Here is a 22506-nt window from a genome sequence, read left to right as displayed (position 1 = left end):
ATAAAATGTTTATTCTCATATAGGTAAATGCATTTATTCTATCCACTTCATGTTGAGTTCCCTGTAATAGCAAAAGCACTTAATTTTTTTTTTGCATGATTTTAGGATCTTCATTTAAAGTGTAATATTTTATCAGTTATTTTACTTGGGACACAGATCACTGATTAAAAACAAGAAATTTAGTAGCTTGCATTGATATTTAGGGAAAGTTTTACCCCAAAATATTTGGAGCAAAAAGAATAGCCTTGATTTGAAAAAATAAAATGAAAAACAGCACAATAGCCGAAGTTTTCAAGTTCTCAAAGTTTTCCTTTAGTTAATTTTAGAATCGCTTAGAAAGGTGAAGCTTACACTATAGAAAATAAAGTTGAGGCTGTTTTTATGGCAGTCAGTATATTTGAATCTGTTTGGGTCCAACTGAGTCTCAGACTGAAGAAGTTTCCTCATCACGTGACACCTGTTCGTTTTAGTGTGCTCCAAAGACATTCTAGAATAGCGCACGTTGAAATCTCTGTGCTGAGATTGAATGGTAGTGTGGCAGGATGTGTTTGACACTTGTACTGGTCGTTAAATATGGAAATATTTTGGTTTTGCACAACAATTGATGGTAAAAGAATAACAGGTGCCATTGCAACATAATTCAGCTTGTTTTCTAGTAGGCATGGAATCAGTTCTAGAAAAATATACATGTGAGCACAAATGGAGCTTGATCCAGGCCAGCAAAGCATGAAGACAGCATCTGGAGTCAGGCTCCGAGTACCCAGTGCACCCAGCAGCAGCGTGGGCAGCGTTGTCTGACACTGAACCTTGAAGAGGTTGCCGCTGGGTCCTTCACCATCCTCACTGCTTTTTTTTTTTTTTTTTTTTTTTTTTAGGAAATGGTGACATTTTGTACAGAAAAACAGTGTTTTGAATATCAATGTTTTTCAATGAATTTATTATGAAAAATGATTTTTGAAGACTTTTTGTCCCACTAAATTAGTCTGATTTAGCAAGGAAAGTGCAGAATAGTGTTTCTAATTGGTGTAATTTTTGTTTCTTCATGTAGAAAAAAAAAAACAATAAAAGATAAAACCTGTATAAAGAAAAAAGTCCTCGTCCACCTTCATAGTAAAGAACAGTTTACAAGGGTAACATACTCAGCATTTGTGTTTCTAAAGTCAGAATTGACTACTGTTTACACATGACCAGATTACTGCAATCAAAGTAAATTTCAGAGGGAGATAGAGTTCGGGCAAGTTATGAATTAAATGGTGTTTTTGGTTCATTTAAATATGATGAAAATTTCTCATTAGTGGTAAAGAACATCATCAGGCTTCCTGCTTTCCCCAGGGTAGGGGCGGGGGAGTCAGTTTGTGTATTTTCATGATTGACTTAAGAAAATGAAGCAGTGCCCTGTGGATCCCAGGCCTCTTCAATCCACCCTAAGATTTGAAGAGCTTGATGTCTCAAGCAAGGAAATTTCACCAGCAGGAACCTGAAAGGGCTACACTGTACCACTTCTCTGACAATGCGTGACAGCAGCTCTTGTTAACTCATGTGCTCGTAATGGACACACGGAGGTGTCAGAATGTCCATCTTAATCCTTTGTTTTGGCAACTATTTGGTTAGCGTGAAAATTATGTGATAATTTATTTTTCTCCAAATAATCGTAATTTTAAGTGCAGAAATAGAACTAAATAACTGGCACACACACTAAATAGATTTTTATAGACACTGTTGCTCCTGGCAGGTTTTTAAGAGGTTGGTCACTTAATTACTCAGAGTGGGATTCCTGTAGGTTTTGTGTAGTGATGGCATTTCTGCTTAAAACGTAAGTGGTGGAATCCAAAACCAGATTTCCTGTGTAGTCGTTACATGCATAACACCCCTACCTGTTTTAGAGGGAGTCTGCTAGAACTGCACTGTGTCTTTAAATAAACTTGAAAGGACACTAATTCCCACTTTGGCAAACCCAAAGTACAGATTTTTAAGTGTTTACTGTAAGTACTGTTAGACAGTAGTTGCTAACTCCAAAACCTATTAGCCTTGGTGGAAAACTTAGAAATGCAGTTATTAGCCTCGATGAAGATTTCCCGACACTAATTTCAGTTTCTAGTGCCTTCTGAAAGTTTCATACCACTATTTAAGGACAGATCTGAAATACTGAAGTCAGACCAGATAAAGACAACCAGTTTATAGCTCTAAAAACTAGACAGACCCAAGACAGAGATATAAGCTTTTAGTAACCTGTATACTAAAGACCTAACCATAAAAAGCTTTCAGATCAAAGCAGATTCTAATGTCAGTAATGATTCTAGAAATTAAAAAATATATATATAATTTAGTGGAGAATATTGTATTTTATTTCATTCTTCTAAACCCAAGTACTATAGTCATTTTAAGTTCATTTAAAGGTGTTTTCAGTGTACGTGACCATATCTAACCTATATCTAATGCCAGGCTTCATGTTTTAATCTTCCTAACGGTTACCATATTTTAACATTTAATTATTACTTTGGGGTGGGGTTTATACCCCAACTTGGTAAGATAACCATCATATATCATTTAAATTAGTTCTATTTTGGATGCAAAAGGATATTATTTGTTCTGAATTCAGACTTCCCTTGTGTCTTTTCTTATCTACACTCATTTTTCTTAGTAATTTAGAAGTTGTCTATGTTACATGAAACTTCTCAAACCTGAAATGGAGGTAAATGACCAATACTTACCTTTGGAAAGGCACAGGCACTTCAAATAAAAAGCCCATTTTATAAAATGTGAAATGTGTTTAATGCTAAAATTTTAAATTAAACTTTCATTTTGAGATAATAGGACATTCACATTCAATTGTAAAAACCAATACAGAACACCCTTTCATGTACTTTTCACCCAATTTATCCCAATGGTAACATCTCGCAAAACAACAACAATATCACCATTAGGATAAGGACATTGACAAAGTCAATATGCAGAACTTTCCATATACGCATTCAAGCACAAAAACCTCTCCAGTTCCTTTGCTCCAGCCTCCTTCCAACCATAATCTGTTCTCCATTTTTATAATTATTATTTCAATAATTTTATATCATCAGAATCATACAGAATGTACTCTTTTGGGATTAGCTATTTGCATTCAGCATAATTCTCTGGAGAGTCATACCACCTGTTGCATGTATCAAGTGTACCTGGTAGTTCTTTCCTTTTTTAGGGCTGAGTAGTGTTCCACAGTGTTGGCTGTATCACAATTAAACATTTACCAGCTGACGGATGTCTGATCAGTTTGGGCTATTATGAATAAAGCTATATTCCTTTGTGTACAGGTTTTTGTGTTTTCGTAGTCTTCACTTCTTTGGAATAAATGCCCAGTGGTGAAATTGCAGAGTCATAGGGTAATTGAATGTTTAGTTTTTTAGAAATTGCCAAATCATTTTCCAGAGTGGCTATACCAGTTTGCATTTCCACCAGCAAAGTTTGAATGATCCAGTTTCTTCACTTCCCTATCGGCATTTGGTGATATCACAAATTTTAGTTTTAGCTGTTGTGATAGGTTTTCTTTTATACTTCAGTGGTTAATGATGTTGAACACCTTTCCAAGTGCTTATTTGGCACCTGTATTTCCTCAGTGATGTATTTCTTAATGTCGTTCCCTCTTTTTCTAATTGAGTTGTTTATTTTTTTATTGTTGAGTTCTCAGTGCCTTTTTTTTTTTTTTAATGTATTCTAGATACTAGTCCTTTGTCCAACATCTAAACTGATTTCCGGGTATTTCCTTCCACTCTGTAGCTTGTCTTCCTCATAGTGGGGTCTTTCACAGAGCAAAAGTTTTTAATTTTGATGATGAAGTCCAGTTTGTCAATTTTTCCTTTTTTTGGTATCACAGACTCTTTGCCTATCCTTAGATACAAAGATTTTCACTTTTATCTTGCATTCTTTTCTAAAAGTTCTGTGGTCTTACATTTTACTTTTAAGTCAATGATCCATTTAGAGTTAATTTTGCATAAAATGTGAGACCTATATCTAGGTTCTTTCTTTTTTTCTTTCCTATGGATGTTCAGTTGTTCCAGTATCATTTTTGTTGTAAAGGCTCTTTTCTCTATTGAATGGTTTTTGCTCCTCTGTCAAAAACAAGCTGGACAAAAATCAGTTGGGTGTATTTGTGTGGGTCCATATCTGGGTTGTCTGTTATATTCCATTGATCTATGTGTCTGTAATTCCACCAATACTAGACAATATTGATTTTTCTATTTACTAAGGCTTGAAATCATATAGACTGCTTGTTTCTACTTTATTCTCCTTTTTCAAAATCAGTTTAGGTACTTTTTAGTCCATTATCTTTCCATATAAGTTTTAGAATACTCTTACCCATATGTACAGAAATATCTTACTGAGATTTTGTTATAAGAGTTATGTTAAACCTACATACCAATTTGGGGAAATTTGACATTTTACTATGTTAAGTCTTCTAATCCATTATCACAAGATGTCTCTTCATTTATTTAGGTCTTCTTTGATTTCTTTAGTCAGTATTGTGTAGTTTTCAGCATATTAAGTTTTACATATGCTTTTATTAGATTTACACCTAAGCATTTCATTTTTTTGAGAGATTGTAAATGATACTGTTTTTAATTCCCATATTCATGTGTTTATTGCAAGTATATATACAATTTTTTTTTGTATGTTTTTCTGGTATGCCAATACCATGCTTAATTCACTTATTAGTTCTAGGAGCTTTGTGTAGATTTCTTGGGATATTTTACATAGATGATCATGACATTTGAAAATAGCAATATTTTCTTTCTTTCTGATCTGTATGCCTTTTATTTCCTTTTATTTTTTTTCCCACTTAATACAGTGCCTAGAACTTTCAGAACAAGAGTGGAGAAAGATATACTTGCCCTATTCCCAATCTCAGGAAAGGATTTAGTGTTTCATCATTAAATATATTGTTAGCTGTAGGTCTCTTGTAGATGCTCTTCATCAAGTTGGAGAACTTCCCCTTTATTCCTATTCTTCTGAGAGTTTTTCTTCTCATGAATTGGTGTTCAATTTTGTCCAGTGTTTTTTCTACACCAATGATATGATCATGTGATTTTTTTTCTTTAGCCTGTTAATATGGTAGATACATTGGTTGAGTTTTAAATATTGAACCAGCCTTGCATCCTTGAAATAAACCCCACTTGGTCATGGTGTATAATTTTCTTTATATGTTACTGAATTATATCGGCTAATGTTTTGTTAAGGATGTTTGCAATTGTATTCATAAGAGGCACTTATCGTTGCTTTCTTTTCTTCGTAGTGTTTTGTCTGGTTTTACTATCAGGTAATAGCTTCAAAATGAATTGGGAAATGTTCCTTCCTCTTCTATTTTCTAAGAGATTGTTTAGAATTGATACTAATTATTTTTACACTTGGTAGAATTGTCCAATGAAAGCATCTAGACATTGGAATTTTGGAGAGGGGGTTTTTAGTTATAAATTAAATCTCCATAATATTTGTGCGGCTATTTAAGTTACCTATTTCATATTGAGTTGTGGTAGTTTGTGTTTTTTCAAAGAATTGGACTATTTCATCTCAATTTGTCAAGTTTATGTTTGTAAAGTTATTTGTCATATTCCTTTGTTATACTTTTGATGTCTCTAGTGTCTGCAGTAATATCCACTATTTCATTCCAGATTTTGTTAACTCATGTCTTATCTCTTTTATTCTTTGTAAATCTTGCTAGAAGTTTGTCAATTTTATTGACTTTTTTTGAAAAAAACCTGCTTTTTGCATCATTAATATGCTATATTGTTTTAATGTTTTCAATTTTATTGGTTTCTGCCATCTTCATTAATTTGTTCCCTTGCTTTCCTGGGAATAAGTTGAATAGATTTTAGAATTCCATTTTAATTTTTCAATGATGTTTTTAGCACATCTTTTTATAAACCATTTATAAACCATAAACAATGTTTGCTGTAAGTATTACATTATAAATACATAGCTCACAACATGTATGGTGTCATCCTTTTACCAGTTGTAGTCAAATGTAGAAATCTTACTTCCCTTCATGTCTCTTTACTCTTCTATATTAGTCATCATCTTAAATAGTACCTCTACATATATTTAGAACCATATTTGTTGTAATTTCTGCTTCAACCATCTAATATAATTTTGAAAACTCAAGAGGAGAAAAGTACATTGTTCTTACCCAGATTTTTACTTACTACGTACATTCCTCCTTCTTGATCTTCTAAAATTCCTTTATGTAGCATTTCCTTTCTGTTTAGGGAAATTTTGTTGGCCTTTTATTGTTCTTATTATATGTCTATTGTCATTAAAGTCTCTTAGTTTTCCTTCACCTGAAATTCTCTTGATTTTTCCTTCATTTTGGAGGGATGTTTTCACTAAATACAGGATTCTACTTTTTCATTTCAACACTAACAAACTGGTGAACTTTTGAGATTTTTTTTCCCAAAAGTTCCTTCTGAACTCTGTGGTTCTGATGGGAAACTCAGTTTTTTTAAATTGTTTTTCCATTATAAGTAAGGTGTCATTTCTCTATTTTTTCCCCTCTCTCTCCTCCTTTCTTTCTTCCTTCCTCCCTTCTCCCTCCCTCCCTTCCTCCCTTCCTTCCTTTAGTCTTAGAACTTTGACTCTGATGGGTCTTGGTGTAGATTTTTGGAGATTAATAACTTATTTAAGTTTTGGTCAACTTCTTAAATCGATATATTTATATCTTTTGCCAAATACAGGAAGTTTTCAGCCATTATTTCTTCAAGTTCTTTTCCATCTTGCTTTTGTTCTTTCTTCTAGGACTCTGAAGACACAAATATTAAATAATTTTCTTTCAGCTATTCAGATCGATTAATTTCTATTGTTTTATTTTTAAGTTTATTGATTCTTTCCTCTGTTTCTTCCATCCTATTCCTCTGTCTCTTCTATCCTATTATTGATCCCATCAGTTAAGTGTTTTATTCTGATTACTGTATTTTTCAGTTTTAAAATTTCTGGCCCTTTACAGAAAAAAATTTGCTGACCTCTGGAGTATAAAACTGATACAGTAGAGAGCGTCCACTTAAACTAAGTCAGAAATTGGTCTTTAAAAAAAATGTGTGTGTGTATATATATATTTGTGTATATGTGTGTGTATATATATATATCTTTGGTGAAATTGATTAAGGAAAAACAGAAGAGACAAAATTATTAGGAATGAAGATGGAGATCAATAAAAACACAGGAGAGATTTAAAAAATAAGAAGGCACTTTAAACAACTTTATACAAACACATTACAAAACAGATAACATATAAACAGTTATATGAAAAGTGCCAATTGCCAAAATCGACTAAGAAAGGAGTAGATGATTTCTGCTTTTGGCAGTATGGTTGGCTAGATATGCTCAATTATCCTTCCACTAAAATAAGTAAGTTATTGGATAAAGTAAAACACGTAATATCTGGTTCGTTTTTTGGCTCATTAAAAAGCAAGATAATCATCTTACAAATCAAACCGAAAGTAGTTGGGAAAGAGAAAAAGGCTGTGATTCTGAGATAAGTTAAGGATTACAGGTAAATAAAGAAGCTGAACGTAAGACTCCTGCATTCAACCAGGAATCTTTTTTTTTTTTTTTTTTTTTTTTATTTATTTATGATAGGCACACAGTGAGAGAGAGAGAGAGAAGCAGAGACACAGGCAGAGGGAGAAGCAAGCTCCATGCACTGGGAGCCCGACGTGGGATTCGATCCCGGGACTCCAGGATCGCACCCTGGGCCAAAGGCAGGCGCTAAACCGCTGCGCCACCCAGGGATCCCCAACCAGGAATCTTTAATGCATGAAAGTAGTCCCAGGTCAATAAACTCTGATGGTTTCTCTAAGAAGTGAATGAAAATCCTCTCCGAAAGAAGGCCTTCCTAATTAATGCTTCAGATTAATTAATCAAGCACATGGAGAAATAAGCCATTTTGACTGGGAAACTGATTTTATATTCAAGGAATTCAGATATTAGAATTAGCAGGAATGTAGTGCTATGAAATTCTTAAAAAAATAACTGAATTTAAGAGATATAAGCAGTATGTAAAAAGATAAGGCAGATAATAAAAAAAGCCAAACAGACCTTAAAGAACTGTGAAATATTATTATTGAAATATATAACTCAATGAATAGTTTAGGAGCATTAGTTACAGCTAAAGGAATCATTAGTAAATTGAGGAAATAATGCATATTGTATCAAAGACAGACAAGGAGAGAGAAAATATAAATGAGAAAGACTTTGGTTTTTTCAATCAGGATTTTTAGTTCCAGAAAAAGAACAAGACAATGAAAACATTGTATGAAAGGTTTCTTTCAAACTTTTCTCAGTTTTTACCCCAATCATCATAATGCTGAGAGGCTTCAGAAACACAAGTGACTCTGTGTTCAGACCAAAAACTTGGCTTCGGGAAGATGAATGATCAGACCTACTCACCATATGATTATAAGGGTCAGGTAGTTTAAAAAGAAATTACAATCTGAATTGAACCAAGGATGAACAGTGTTGCCATTGAGCTACAAATCCCAGCTAATAAGCATAACCTTGTAAAGAGAGGTTAGTGTTTGGGAAACTGCATGTTCTCCCAGAAGGGCAAAGGTTTTGCAATATAAATAGTTGTAAGTGTACTAGCTTTCAACTTTGATGCCTTAAGAGAGTTGAGAGTTTTTGTATCCAGAACCGGATAGAGCATTTTAGAAGCTCCAAATACAGAAGAGATTATGATAACCCCACATGTAATTGAAAAGAATTAATTTTTTCATAAGGTCATAAACTCACGAAAATATTGAAATTAAGATTACTATCTTGTAGATTTTCTTACTTTGAAGTGCTGTATAAATTTACCACAGTTAAACTTTTCTTAGTTATTTATGGTTTGTCTGCTTTGCTGGTATCCTAAGCACTTAATTAGCTTGATGGGTCTTAATTCAACATTGATTACATTATAAATCTATTAATTTTTCTGTATTTCTAAAATACAGATGGAGAGGAGGAATGTCCTCTGAGAGGAATTTAATCATTGTATTAAGAACAAATTAAAAGGCCAACAGCGGGATCCCTGGGTGGCGCAGCGGTTTAGCGCCTGCCTCTGGCCCAGGGCGCGATCCTGGAAACCCGGGATCGAATCCCACGTCAGGCTCCCGGTGCATGGAGCCTACTTCTCCCTCTGCCTATGTCTCTGCCTCTCTCTCTCTCTCTCTCTGTGTGTGTGTGACTATCATGAATAATAAAAATTAAAAAAAAATGATTTAAAAAAAATAAATAAATAAATAAAAGGCCAACAGCTCCCACTTAATGGTTCCAATAGGGCATTTGTATTCTTCTTCATTGTTTTTAATATAAAAACTTCCTTGAGCTCTATGGAACAGAGCAAAGAGAAATTGACTCTTTTTGTTGGACAAATCATTAACTGGAAAATATTTGTTATATCAAGATCTTAAGGCAAAGGTAAATATTACCCTTATTGAAAGAAATGAAAAAATCTTTCAATACTTACCTAATACTTATTTATACCTAACTTTTCTTTAAATACTATCATTTAATTTTTGTTTCTCTGCTTGAGTGTTTCCAAATTATGTAAATTTAATAGTGTTTAATCTTTTACAAAATGACACTACTACTTAGAAGACTATTATTTTTTTTTTATTGAAACATACACAACTAATTATTGGGGAGATACAAACAGAGACATACACAGGCAAACATACTACAGAAAGTTTAGACTAAACTCTGTACTTCACTAGAGACTTCATCTGTATTTCTATTAAATCTTCAGGGTAGGGGACTCTAAGATCATTGATAAATACTTCTAGAGGAGCTGTTTGTGGAGCACCTGGGTAGATCAGTTGGTTAAGTGTCCAACTCTTGATTTCTGCTCAGGTTATGATCTCAGGGTTGTGAGATTGAGCCCCACATTAGGCTCCCTGCTCAGCATAGAGTCTGCTTGAGATTCTCTTGCTCTCTCTCTCCCTCTGCCCTTTTCCCAACTGTACAGGTGCTCTCTCTCTCTCTCTCTCAAATAAATAAATAAATAAATAAATAAATAAATAAATAAATAAATAAATAAATAAAATATTTACTGTTAAGTCATCCTGGGAAGAATCACTGCCACTTATCACTATAGCGACACAGTATTTACCTATCTGGACCCTGCGGTGTGCCTATAAATGCCATAACATATGCTTCTTCGTTTTGGAGAAACTCCAATTGTTCCATTGATTAGCTCAGAAAGAGTACTCCTTATTAGGAGATGAGGAAAGATTACATTTAACAAGATAAACATCAAAAATGGAGTGCAAGGTTGGTTTAACATCTAAAAGCAATTAATGTAACATACCATATAAATAGAACAAAGCAAAAAAACCCATGATCAACCTAATAGATTCAGAAAATTCGCTTAACAAAATCCAATACGCCTCATGATAAAACTTCTTCAACCTGATAAAAACATCTTTAAAAGAACAAAGCTAACACCATCCACAGTGATGAAAGACTAAATGCTTTGCCTCTGAATGAGAATAAGACAAAGATGCCCATTCTTATCACTTCTATATCACATTGTACTAGTGTTTATAGTCATTGCAATAATGAAAAAAGAAAAAAAGCATCTAGATGGGAATTGAAGAAGTAAAACTGTCATTGCTTACAGATAACATGACCATTTATATAAAAAATCAGATATTATCTACAAAAAAGCTCCTAGAACTAATAAATGAGTTATGCAAAGTTGGAGGATGCAAGATAATATAAAAAATCAATAATTGTATTTCTATTTAGTAACAGTGAAAATTCTACAAATGAAATTAAGATATGATTTTATTTACATTAGCATCAAAAAGAGTAAAATAAAAAAAGTAAAATACTGAGGAATAGGTTTAACAATTTAACAAAGAAGAACAAGACTCATACATTGAAAACTAGAAAATATTGCTGAGAAAAATAGATATCTAATAAATAGTGGTGTACTTTGTTTATTGATAGAAATCTTAATCTTGCAAGATGGCAATTATCTTTAAATTGATCTCTAAATTCAGTGTAATCTCTATTAAAATCCCAATAGGGATTTTTATAGAAATTGGCAAGCCAATCCTAAAGTTACATGGAAATACAAAAGTTATAGAATTGCCAAACAATTTTGAAAAAGGAAAATAATATTGGTAGATTTATATTACTTGATTTCAGAACATACTGTAAAGGCACAGTAGTCAAGATGATGTGGTTTGGCACAAGAATAGGCATACAGATCAATAGAAGAGATTTGAGAGGGATCCCTGGGTGGCGCAGCAGTTTAGCGCCTGCCTTTGGTTGAGGGCACGATTCTGGAGACCCAGGATCAAATCCCACATCAGGCTCCCGGTGCATGGAGCCTGCTTCTCCCTCTGCCTGTGTCTCTGCCTCTTTCTCTCTCTGTGTGACCATCATAAATGAATAATAATAAAAAAATTAAAAAAAAAAGATTTGAGAGACCATATATAAGTCCTTACACTGTGGTAAATTGATTTAATTATTTTGAAGTTCATCAACATTAAACTTTTGTACCTTCTGCATCTGTCCCTGCAGGGTCAGCTTTTGCTAAGTAACAGCCTGAATGGGAACCAGACAACAGCTAGTGTTGGACATACCAGGTGGGCGGACCTTTTTTAAGAAACCCACAAAATTATGAATATAAAAATTATAAAAGTGAGTAGAATAAGAAAATGAATCACTAAACCTTATTTTTTAAAAAAAATCTGAAAAATACTACAAACACAACATTTAGAAAAATAAATTTTTCTAATAACAACAGTAGTAATGTTGACTATGACCTGCCCAACACCTCTATAACAATTTTCTTCCTGTTTTGGGGCAGCGTACACTTTATCTCTTCATAGGAAAAATTGTAATATTTCCTCTAGAAACTAAAAATATAATTCAATCTTTCCTCTATTGTGATTGGTGGAAACATAGAGGAGAAAGTTTGCTTGGCTCATCATTCATTACTGGTGATACCACATCTGGATTTCTTGCTCAGGCAGTGATCAGGAAAATCATGGCAAAATTCCAGTATGTTTTTTCACTGAACATGGATGCTGATGACCCCTGGCACAGAAGACAGTCCACTTTGATTAGGTCTTTGCTGCCCTTCTTCCCATGGGGAAGTATCTGAGATGGCAGACAGAAAAGTCATAGTGCCCTGCAGACAGGGAAATATCTCCTTGGCCCTTCTCCTTGGAGTCCAAAATAGGGACTGGGGTTATAAGTCGAGGCCCAGGATGACATGGAAGTATTCCTGGCAGCCTACAAGTCCCACTACAGTCTTAGTACCACTTCCAGCATGTAGAGGGTGACCACCAAGCTGGGCAGCACTTTCTGCCTCCTGCACATGGCTAGGGCCACTTCTTTCTTTGTTACCCAGAGAATACTGCAAGCTTTAGAGCAGGTGCAATTGAGAGACTCTAAATATTAAGCTTTGCTAACAACATGGTAAATCTATAAATCCACTTCTGACCACAGCTAACATCTCTCTGAAGGGTATCTGTGTACATGGCCAAACAGGCTTCAAAGCTTTTCTGTCACAGAATATTAGAAGGCAATTAGAAACAATTCGCCCTTGTTAGCATACATCCCCACAAAAGGCATTGAATTGGTTCACACTTTGGGTTTAGTTGAATGGAGATAGGCCAGTAGACAGATTGAGTAGGGTGAGAGTAATGGTGAGTGTGGAAGCAAAGGAAGACAGGAGGGATATGAGGGTCCTTAGTAGCAATAAAATTGTCTAGCAGTTAGATTCATAAACCATTGCTCAAGTGGTCTATTTTACCACATAAAGCTGTACTATAAAGGAAAGGGAATAGAGCAGATTGCTAAGAAGCTACTTCTTTGCTATGAGGACTTTTTTTGAAAGAGCTGGACACAGGGAGAGAACAATGCTTCCTGTCTGGCAGAGAGGGCAATTAGTACTGGGATCAGGAGTCATACTGCAGACAGAGAGAGTCTCGGACAAGAGATAGCAGACATGAGAGCATGAACAGGTTCCCAGGGTTACACAGGCCAGGTCCTGATCAGCACATCCATGGACATACCTTAGCTGAGGTAGCATCATTTAGAGTCCAAGGACCTAGTGGCAGGAAGGAAGAGTTCTGGCAGTGATGGGAGAGGGGAAAAAGTGGGCACCCAGGAGATCACACTGAAGTCATAATTGCTGAATCTCTTAGCATGCCTGTGGGCATATGTTTAAGGTGCTGGAGTCCAGGGGCAGATGCTTTCCTGAACGCAGAACATCAGCTGGTGCGAAGCAACCAATGAGCCGACTCCAACTGCATGCAACACACTCTTTCTCTTTCCTAGAAAATTCTAGACAAACCCAAGAGGGAAAGGACTGAGATTTTGTTACTTGATAAACTGAAGCTATTTGTCTATCCGTCTATCAAATGTAAGATTAGAAGTAACTATGAGAAACTACGGTGGGTGGGACTTAGAGGAACATCAGATGACCTATTTTGAATTGCCTTCGCATTAAGAATTCTCCAGGAAGAGCCACATCCACTGAGAGTCACCTGGTTGCTTTCAGAGCAAGAAATGACCAGCAATATAGCCCTACTTCTGCAATCAACAGCCTCTAGTGACTGATGAGGAGATGCTAGTGTTCTGTTTCCCACAAGAGTCTCCCAGACATATGGCAGGGCTGAAGGATGCCTTGGTGGTCCTGTTGGCTAGTCAGCAGAGAGAGTGGGAATAATAAAGCTCAGACCTTCTAAACAACACCATCAGGTAAGTTATCACTGGGTACATAAAAATAATGGTCATGAAAAGATCTTTACTGATCTTCATGTTTATAAAGATAGTCCATGTTTATTTTTAAACAATGTAAAAATATGGAAAGTAGAAAACCAAAGGCTTCCAGTTATCTCCCTTCCCAGGAAATATTGTTTAACCATTTATATCCTTCCAGAATTTTTAAAATGTAGATAGATATTCCACATTTATATGTATGTAACTCAAATCTTTCTAAGTTTTCCAGGATATTGGGGTCACCTTTTACATGAATAATCAAATAAGATAACTTCAGTCCCCATCTTAAGTAGCTTTGGGATCTGACATTTTCTTCAGTTGTTTCAGCCATTCCTGAGGAGGATACTAATATGTGGGTGGTTGTTACCTCCAGATCTTGTTCTGAAATCGACTGCATATTGGTTTGTATTGGCTCCTCTTTACTGCTACTGACTGCTCCAGCTTTTCTCTGGTTTTCTTTTCTTCAAACCTTGAACATGGTCTCACCTCACTTTCCAAGGCCCTGGTTACATAGATACATTTGTGTGACATTAAATTTTACTGACGGATTGGAGTTTGGGAGAAAATACAGAAATTACCTTGTGCTCATAATATGCTTTTACATTTAACTTCTACTCGGTTATAGTTCATGGTCCTGTGCTATTTATGGGCAGTTATTAATAATTGTCATTAGGACCCACAGCATCTTTAATGGCTAAATTCATAGAGTGCCTAAAGGGGACCCCACAATGGTTCTTGTGCTAAGAACCATTTATGCATTACCTTTTTATCTTCACAGCAACCCTGGGAGGTGGGTATTAACACCATCATTATTGACAGAGAAAACTGAGGTTTAGGGAGGTAGCTTATCCAGTCACACAGCTAACTAACATATGGAGAAGTTTTGAACCTAGGCCAACTGTTCTCAACTACTGTGCCATTCTGCTCCCACGCCTTCACAATGATAAAAGATGTTGCCCATCCTCGTAATTACTACTGTTTCTCACAAAAATCCATTTCATTGAGATTGCATCCTACCAGGAAGCTCTGGCCTTTCCTGTGGCCAACATCTTTATCTTCACCTTTCAAAACTTTTTTTTTTGTTTTGTTTTGTTTTACTCTTACAATCTCCCTCCAGAACAATTCCTCTTTTCTTCAATGGCTATTCTAGTCTTAACTAATCTTGAATGAGCTTGAATGAACCTTCGTTTTACCTTAAGACTCACTTTGGCATGAGGACAAATCAATGTGTATATTCAATTTTCTCAGCTCTGTTGCCTCTTTTTTCATGTTTTCTAGACTGAAAAGTAGGACTCTAGAAATTAGTATCTATACAAAGCATGAGAAAACCCCAGAAGCCACAGAAATATCACATGGAAGACTTCATTGTTGTGCTAGGCATCTTTGGCAGTGTTACTGACAATGAGCTGTGTCTGTGCAATGAGCTGGCTTAGTGTAGAATCTGGACATGAATTGGGGCAGGGTATTTGTTTTCACAAATACACATTTATCATAAAGTGTTAGTAGAGCTGCAATTATCTAGTGCGATAGATGCCTGTAGCTGATCTGACAAATCTTATTTGGTTTTTCCTCTTTCATAGGGCATAAGAAGCATTTCTAATTTCAGACGAATTAATATAAATGTGGGTCCAGATTGAATGATATTAGCTTCCTCCATATTATCCCAGATACTTGAATATCTTGAGAAATCTATTGTAATGTCACAGATGCTGTGAAACTGGATTTTGAGACTTAGGAACCAATAGGATTTTATGGCACTTCTTTTTGACTACAAATGGAAGCGTCTCCTTGAAAACAAGGGTTATGCTGCATTAAACAATTCTCACAATTTAGCAGTATGTATCAAAGCTGAACAAAAAGGCATGTGCCATTTGAGCAGGATCCCAACCTGTATCCTGGGACTTGTAGGAATTTAGCCTAGGAAACAAGAAAAGACACTCTATCATCCGAGATGTTAATTGCCATGTAATAGGAAAAACTTTGAAGTGATATATTATACCCTACATAGCAGAGCAGTTGTTTGAATTATTGAAAGCCTGCTTGATTTTATGTTTTGCAGAACATGAAGATTTTATAGAAGTATGAAATGATGCTAAAGATATGATGTAAGTAAAAAATAGGATACAAAATTGTATGTTTCTTTTGCCCACAACAATTTAAATTCCACAGTTCTATGTTCTGGAAGAAGGAATATACCTTCTGTGACTCCTACTCTTCCTGCCTTGCCCTGCTGCCCTGAGTCAGGGGTTTTTACCTCAAGTAGTAAAGAATGGTTAAAGCCACTATTAAATGTCCAAGGTGTCACCTGCATAACTTCTGGAATATGTGGACCTGTACAATTCTCAAAAGATACAGAGATTGACCATACAGTAGAACTAGGACGGAAACTTATTCCCATTCTGAAAGCTGAAAAAATTCCAGCCTATGCCTTGTTGCCAAAAAGACAAGACACTGTACCTCTGATCCCTTGCACCAGGGCTTCACGAAGTGTAGTTGATAAGCCCTGGATTGGAATAAGCTGGTTAAAATACAGATTTCTGAGCCTATGAAAAACCTACCTCACTAGAAATCCCTGTGGGACCTGTCAATCTACATTTTAAGAAACTCCTTATGAAATTCCACAGGACTGCACTGCCTTATGCCATCATCTCCCATCACTGTTCCTTCACCTCCTCTATGATTCCTGCATTACTGGCACTCTGGAAACCTCTGCCCCCTGGCCCTGGTTTGCCTGGTTCTGCACCTCAGCTTTGCTATCTGAAGCCCATGATCCTTAGGAGACCTTGGCCTTCCTTTTTTTATACTTCTCTGCTGTGTGCTTTCTATCACCACTTGAGCTTTTGGGGGAGGAGGCATTTCTGGAGGAAGCATCCTGCCATAGCTCTACAGCTATGTGGTGCAGCTACTAGACCCCATGCCCCTTCTCCCTCTAATACTCTCACTCTTGTTCTCAGCTCACCTGCCACTGAAAGAGGCAGAAGGAAATGGAGAGGATCATTAGCATTTACCAATTCTTTCCTTGCCAAAAATCACCATTATCTATGTCATATTCCTCTCATGAAATATGTCATCTCTCTCTTTCAGGTATAGAAGATTTTATTTATTTCTTTGGGAGAGAGGGAAAGTATGAGCAGGGTGAGGGAGAAGCATATTCCCCACTAAGCAGGGAGCCCCACATGGGGGCTCTATCCCAGGATCACCTACCTATCTGAGCCGAAGGCAGATGCTTAGCCAGCTGAGCCACCCAGGTGCCTCCCACCCTTCCAGGTATAGAAAAGCAAAAACAAACACACAAATAAGACAATAATGTTAATGTTATCTTTTTAAAATTTTAGTTTACCAAAAATGTTAGGAAGAATCATATAACCCTCAAAAAGAAAGTCTTTCCTGATTCTCTATTGAATCACCCATCCAACAATAGTATTTATTTAAAAGAGAATGCCAGTAATGTTTTACAAATTCCAAATTGGCCTTGCTTTTAAAGTCTCCCTAAAATAGAACAAAAGACAAACAAAAACCCGTCAATTATCTTTTTTATATAAAAAAGAGAGAAAACCTTCATTTTGATTTTTCTATATTTTATCTTCCACATTTTCAGAAAATAAAAATAATAGCATGAAAACCAAGATAACACTATATACTTGGGCAAGGAAATACATATTAGTTAACAGGCATCTTCTAATGCACACTACTTCCAAATCCAAGTGTAGCCTTTTATTCACTTCACCAAAAGGTAGTCCTGACCCCAAGAAATAAGTGACTAATTAAAGATTAGGTTCTCTTATCTCTATTCATACATTTAGAAAATTGACTTGATAACAAGCCTGGATGAATTGAGATTGTTCCCCCTGCATGTATTCCTGGGGTTTCTTTGTGGTCCCAGTGCCTCAGAATATGCAGCTGCTAGTCTTCTCTTGCCCCAGAAAGGGAGGTGATTCTCTCTGAGCATTCCTCCCACTACACATTTTTTTAAGTACACTCAATGCCCAACATGGGGCTCGAATTCATGATCCCAAGATCAAGCGTTGCATACCCTACCAACTAAGCCAGCCAGGGACCCCTCTCTGCTACACATTTTGTGAATGTTGAAGTCCAGATGTGTGCTGTTTTACGATGCCCTCCTTGTTGGTGCTTGATTGTGTTTGAATCTTTACGGGGTTCATGAATCCATCACCTCTCAAATAAAAATAATAATAGTGATAATAACTTAAAGAATAATAGCTTAAAGAAAATCAAACACTTTGACTTGAATGAACTGGGCTCCAAGACCTTAAAACAGGACTTTCCTTTATGGAATATGAATTGAGCAGAGTTTGCGATAAATCCAGCAGAGAAAGGGTCACTTTCTCTTCTCAGCTTCAACAGAGTTCTCCCAGGGATTAAACAGAATCTTGGTTCAGTGAAAAGCTTCAGTGAGCAAAGTAACTCTCCTTTCCATCCAAAGACCTGCCTGATGATCTCAGTTCAATCAAGCTTGTATTTCATGTTGGCACCCTTAGATTTGAATCCCTTCAAGGTATGCTTTTTGGCTTCTGTAGAGGTACATGACTGTGGATACATTTGGCCATACTTACAGAGATTCATTTATAATCTTAGCATTGAAAGATCAGAAAATTTGTTTTAACTGGTTTATAGTTTTGATATTTTTGTGGTATTATAGTCCTTCAGTCTATCTATGTTTAAAGAATCAAGCTTATGCAAGATGAATGGAATAAGCCTGACACATAATTAATACATTTTTTGGGTTTCAAATAAAGAAGAGATTTCACAGAAAAAAAAAATCAATTCAATGAACTATTCCAGGCAATAGCCTAAGTATTGAAAAGCATATTATAAACCATAAATAACAGAAATATCAAATATCTAGAATAACAGCACAAAGGATAAAATATTAGAAAATATCAAATTTGTTTTCTAAACTTTTAGTGGTTAATTTTTAAAGGGAATAAAAATAATAAGACATTGTTTGTAGTCTCAGATTTTGTTGAAAATAATATTTCACAGTTGATTACTACATCAGTTGGCTCCATTGGAAGAAAGAACATGATTGAATGAGAAGCTTTGACATTTGAAAATCAACATTGTTTACATTTGAGAAAATTCACCCATAGGTTGTGTTTAGCGAACTTAAAGTGATTTATAAACAAGTAAAATTTATTCTCTGTTCACATTACCTCCTATCAATTATATTTTTCTTACAGTTTATTTATTTATTTTTTTTTCGGTGCACATCTATTTATTCATTCATTCATTTATTTATTTATTTATTTAATTTTTATTTATTTATTTATTTATTTATTTTTTGAATTTATTTTTTATTGGTGTTCAGTTTACCAACATACAGAATAACCCCCAGTGCCCGTCACCCATTCACTCCCACCCCCCGCCCTCCTCCCCTTCTACCACCCCTAGTTCGTTTCCCAGAGTTAGCAGTCTTTACGTTCTGTCTTTTCTTACAGTTTAATAACTATAAACACTCTAAATGAAGCCATATTTCCAGAGTGGGCAGCGATCACAATTCTTTTACATTATACTTGAATTCAAAACATTTCCCCATTTACAAATGATTTGAAAGGCTAACAAGAGAAGCAGTTGGGAGGTTCATAATTAGGAAACAAGTTAACAGTGGAGAAAAAGATGGTAGTGAATTTATATCCAGAAGATACAGAGAAAAGAAACACATAGAAATATTTTACTCAGTTAACCTATTGACTTTCTAATACAGAGCATGGTATTAAATCTTATGCACAACAGAATACATTGTGGATATACATGTTTTACTAGTCTGACCTTGGATCTTTAAAACTTTAAAACAGAATGAAGTTGTTCAGTTACAGAGGGAGTTTCATGTTTATATTTATACCCTTCACCCTTTATTCCTCCCCCTCATCTTAAAAAAATTATTGAGTGACTAGTATGTAGTCAGTTGATACATATTGATACATATTTTATCATTTTCAGTTTAGAGAAAGCAGCTGAGTGAGCTGGTCAATGAAGGGTCTCAAACTCTCATGTTCCCAGACTTTCAATTTAGAAGGGGAGACAGAGCCAAGAGTTAACTGACTCCTGTTGGATGCAAATATGAGTGGAGGTGAAGTATTACTATCCCATGGATGAGAAAATAAACTTCTTTCTCTTGTATTTCAGAATCTACCCTAAGAGCAAACATCTTGATCTTCTCTCAGACTTAACTTAGTGTAAGCAGGGGTCCAAAAATTTAAAAGCTAGGATGTCTTGAGGTTAAGCACTTGCCATCCTACTATACCTGTGGTGTTGTCTTACAATCTTTCTCCTCTTCAATTGCAATACTCCATCCCTTTAACAACTTTGCTATATTTACTTATATATTATGTGTATTTTTAATATATTTTATAGTTCATTTTATTACATATATATATTACATATATATATTATCTGTATACAAATTCTTGCATTAGCTCATATAAAATTAATTTAGCTCAGATTTCCTGGAATACGATAGCCTGAGTACCTGCTAGAAAGCCATGTGCAGCACAGGTGCACAGGGGAACTTTTTTCCAGGAAAATTACATACATTTCAGTTCTATATGAACTCAGTGAAAGATGTTCCATGTCCTGAAAAGACACAAGCCCGACAGCATTGTCTCAGGGTTGCAAGTAGAATGACAAATGAAAGGTGTGTTAGTCTACTCTCCCTCTTTCCATGCATGTTTACATACTTGCTTCCATTTGCCCCTGTGCGTACCTTGAGACATTTCTCTCTAGTGATTTGTTCTAAACTGATTTGATTTGATTTGATCTAAACTGTTCAGAAGGGGAAAGTTGGTCTCAGTAAAACAATACATGACTATCTCAAAGAAAGGAGAATTCAAGATGTTTTGTATGAAATTATGAATTGCAAATATGTATTAACTGTTCCATCTAAATTGACAGTAACAGTAATAGTATCCTCATCATGGAACATATGATGGGAAATTGATCCATATTTTCTTTTTAAAGTTTTTATCTTATCATGAAAAAACCTTTGAAAACTAAAAATTTATTTCATTTTGGTAGACAGATTACCAAAGTATTCCAAGTGATTTTTGATTCTCTGTTGTATCACTCCACTGCCCTGATAGCTGAATTAATATAAAGCTAACACCATTTTCTAGTATAATTAGTTTGGTTCATCTGCCATGTGGAGATCTGAGTCTAGTTAGCTAAATGACAGTTTTATGGCATATTTAAACATCCATATATTCTAAGGACAGAAATAACCTTCTTCTTTATACTCAAGTAAATATTTCCCAGTAATATTTCTTAGGACAATATTGTTTAAGTTAAACAACCAAGTGTTCCTTTTGTATTCTTTTTATACAATAACTGGGCATGCTTTCATCAGTGTGCTGGCATAACAAATATCTGTAAGAGAGAAGCAAGGAATAAATCTAATTGGGTCACATTCTTCTTACTTAGAAACTCTAGCATTCTTTTCCACTTTAATACTTACAATAACAAACACAACTTTTCCTTTTTTAGTGAAGAATAACCAAATAAACATAATCTTTTTGTGGAATTTAAACTAACATAAAAAGACCATTTTGGCTAAGTATGCAAGGAAGAATAAAATTCTTAAAAGACTTTGCATTCAGTGTTCTTTCTAGAGTTTTCCAATGCTACTTTGTATAGGAATCCGGTATTTAAAGTTTAATATTATGAGGAATGGGGTTCACAATGTCTATGTTAAAAAGTGAGGTTGGAGGAAATGCTGAAGGTGGATAAATAGATATAGTGAAATTAACACCCCTTTTCCCATTTTAGAGATCTGAAAAGTGTTAGCTTCAGTATGGAGGTTTTTGCTATTTAAATAAGATTTAAGAAGTAGATAAGAGATTACAAACTTGGGTTAAAGCAAACTCTAAGTAGAAAACTCAGGGATTTCACTAGCCAAAAATTTTCAGTGATTTCAATGAGAAAGAGCCAGGTGAGTGCTATAGACATTAAGAAGAATAGAAATGAGTGAAAGGGAGACCATGGCACACTCCACCTCCTGATCTGGAGGACTGAGATGTCATGGCTGATACTATTGGGGATTATGAATGCTTTGGGGAGGTAGCAGACTATAATAGATGAGGGTTTTATCAAGATAATGTGACTGAAGTTCAAGCTAAAATTTCATCTACTCCTTTAATAATTCTATAAATATTTATTGAACACTTACTATTTATTTGCCAAGCACTATTCTTGAATCATGGGACACAGTAAATGAATCAGAACAAAATCCTTGTTCTTAATAGAGTATATGTTCCCATTGGAATATAGGCAATTAAAAAAAAATAAAGTCATTAGTATGTTCAATGATGCTAAGTGTTAAGGAGGGGAAAAAGGAGAAAAGAAAAAAGAAAAAAGAGAAGGAGGACAGGAAGTATAAGAGAGGGTCTGAAGTTTTAGATAAGGTGACTAGGGAAGAGACTAGCAAGTGAAAAAATCTTAAAGCAGGAGGCTACCTGTGTGCATTTATAACTAATACTTCTGTTCCTAGAAATATAATGGACTAAAAAATTATGAACACTCCCTTTAGAAACATCTTAAAATTCTGGATATGATACAATAATGCAACTTGTATTAGATTTCTATATCTCTGTAACAAATTACCTAATGGCTAAAAATAACAGTAAGCATTCATTGTTTCTTACAGCTTTTGTAATTCAAGATTCAGGAACAGTAGCTGGCATCTACTTTCAAGTGGCTCCCTCACATAGTTGGCAACTTCATGCTCATTGTTGG

At 35.1% G+C, this 22506-nt stretch overlaps 1 protein-coding gene across 3 annotated transcripts in view; it reads left to right on the top strand.

Moving 5' to 3' along the window:
* The window catches only part of STX7 (syntaxin 7), a 62660-nt gene extending 46663 nt beyond the window's left edge, over nucleotides 1-15997 (top strand). The window contains exons 10-12 of one of the 3 annotated variants that reach the window (XR_005353503.1): nucleotides 11548-11612; nucleotides 13488-13737; nucleotides 15818-15997. Coding sequence is in view for 1 of the 3 variants with exons in the window: in XM_038526032.1 (XP_038381960.1) it covers nucleotides 11548-11612; nucleotides 13538-13589 (117 nt within the window). In the remaining 2 variants the exon portion in view is untranslated. Of the gene's footprint in view, nucleotides 1-11547; nucleotides 11613-13487; nucleotides 13738-15817 lie in introns of those variants that run through there. The other 2 variants (XR_005353502.1, XM_038526032.1) reach the window with 2 other exon arrangements.
* Nucleotides 15998-22506: the final 6509 nt, after the last annotated feature.

Source organism: Canis lupus, chromosome 1 (genome assembly GCF_011100685.1).
Source record: "Canis lupus familiaris isolate Mischka breed German Shepherd chromosome 1, alternate assembly UU_Cfam_GSD_1.0, whole genome shotgun sequence".
Taxonomy (NCBI): Eukaryota; Metazoa; Chordata; class Mammalia; order Carnivora; family Canidae; genus Canis; species Canis lupus.
The sequence above is the reverse complement of the archived record's forward strand: the minus strand, read 5'-3'. Positions and strand labels throughout refer to the sequence as shown.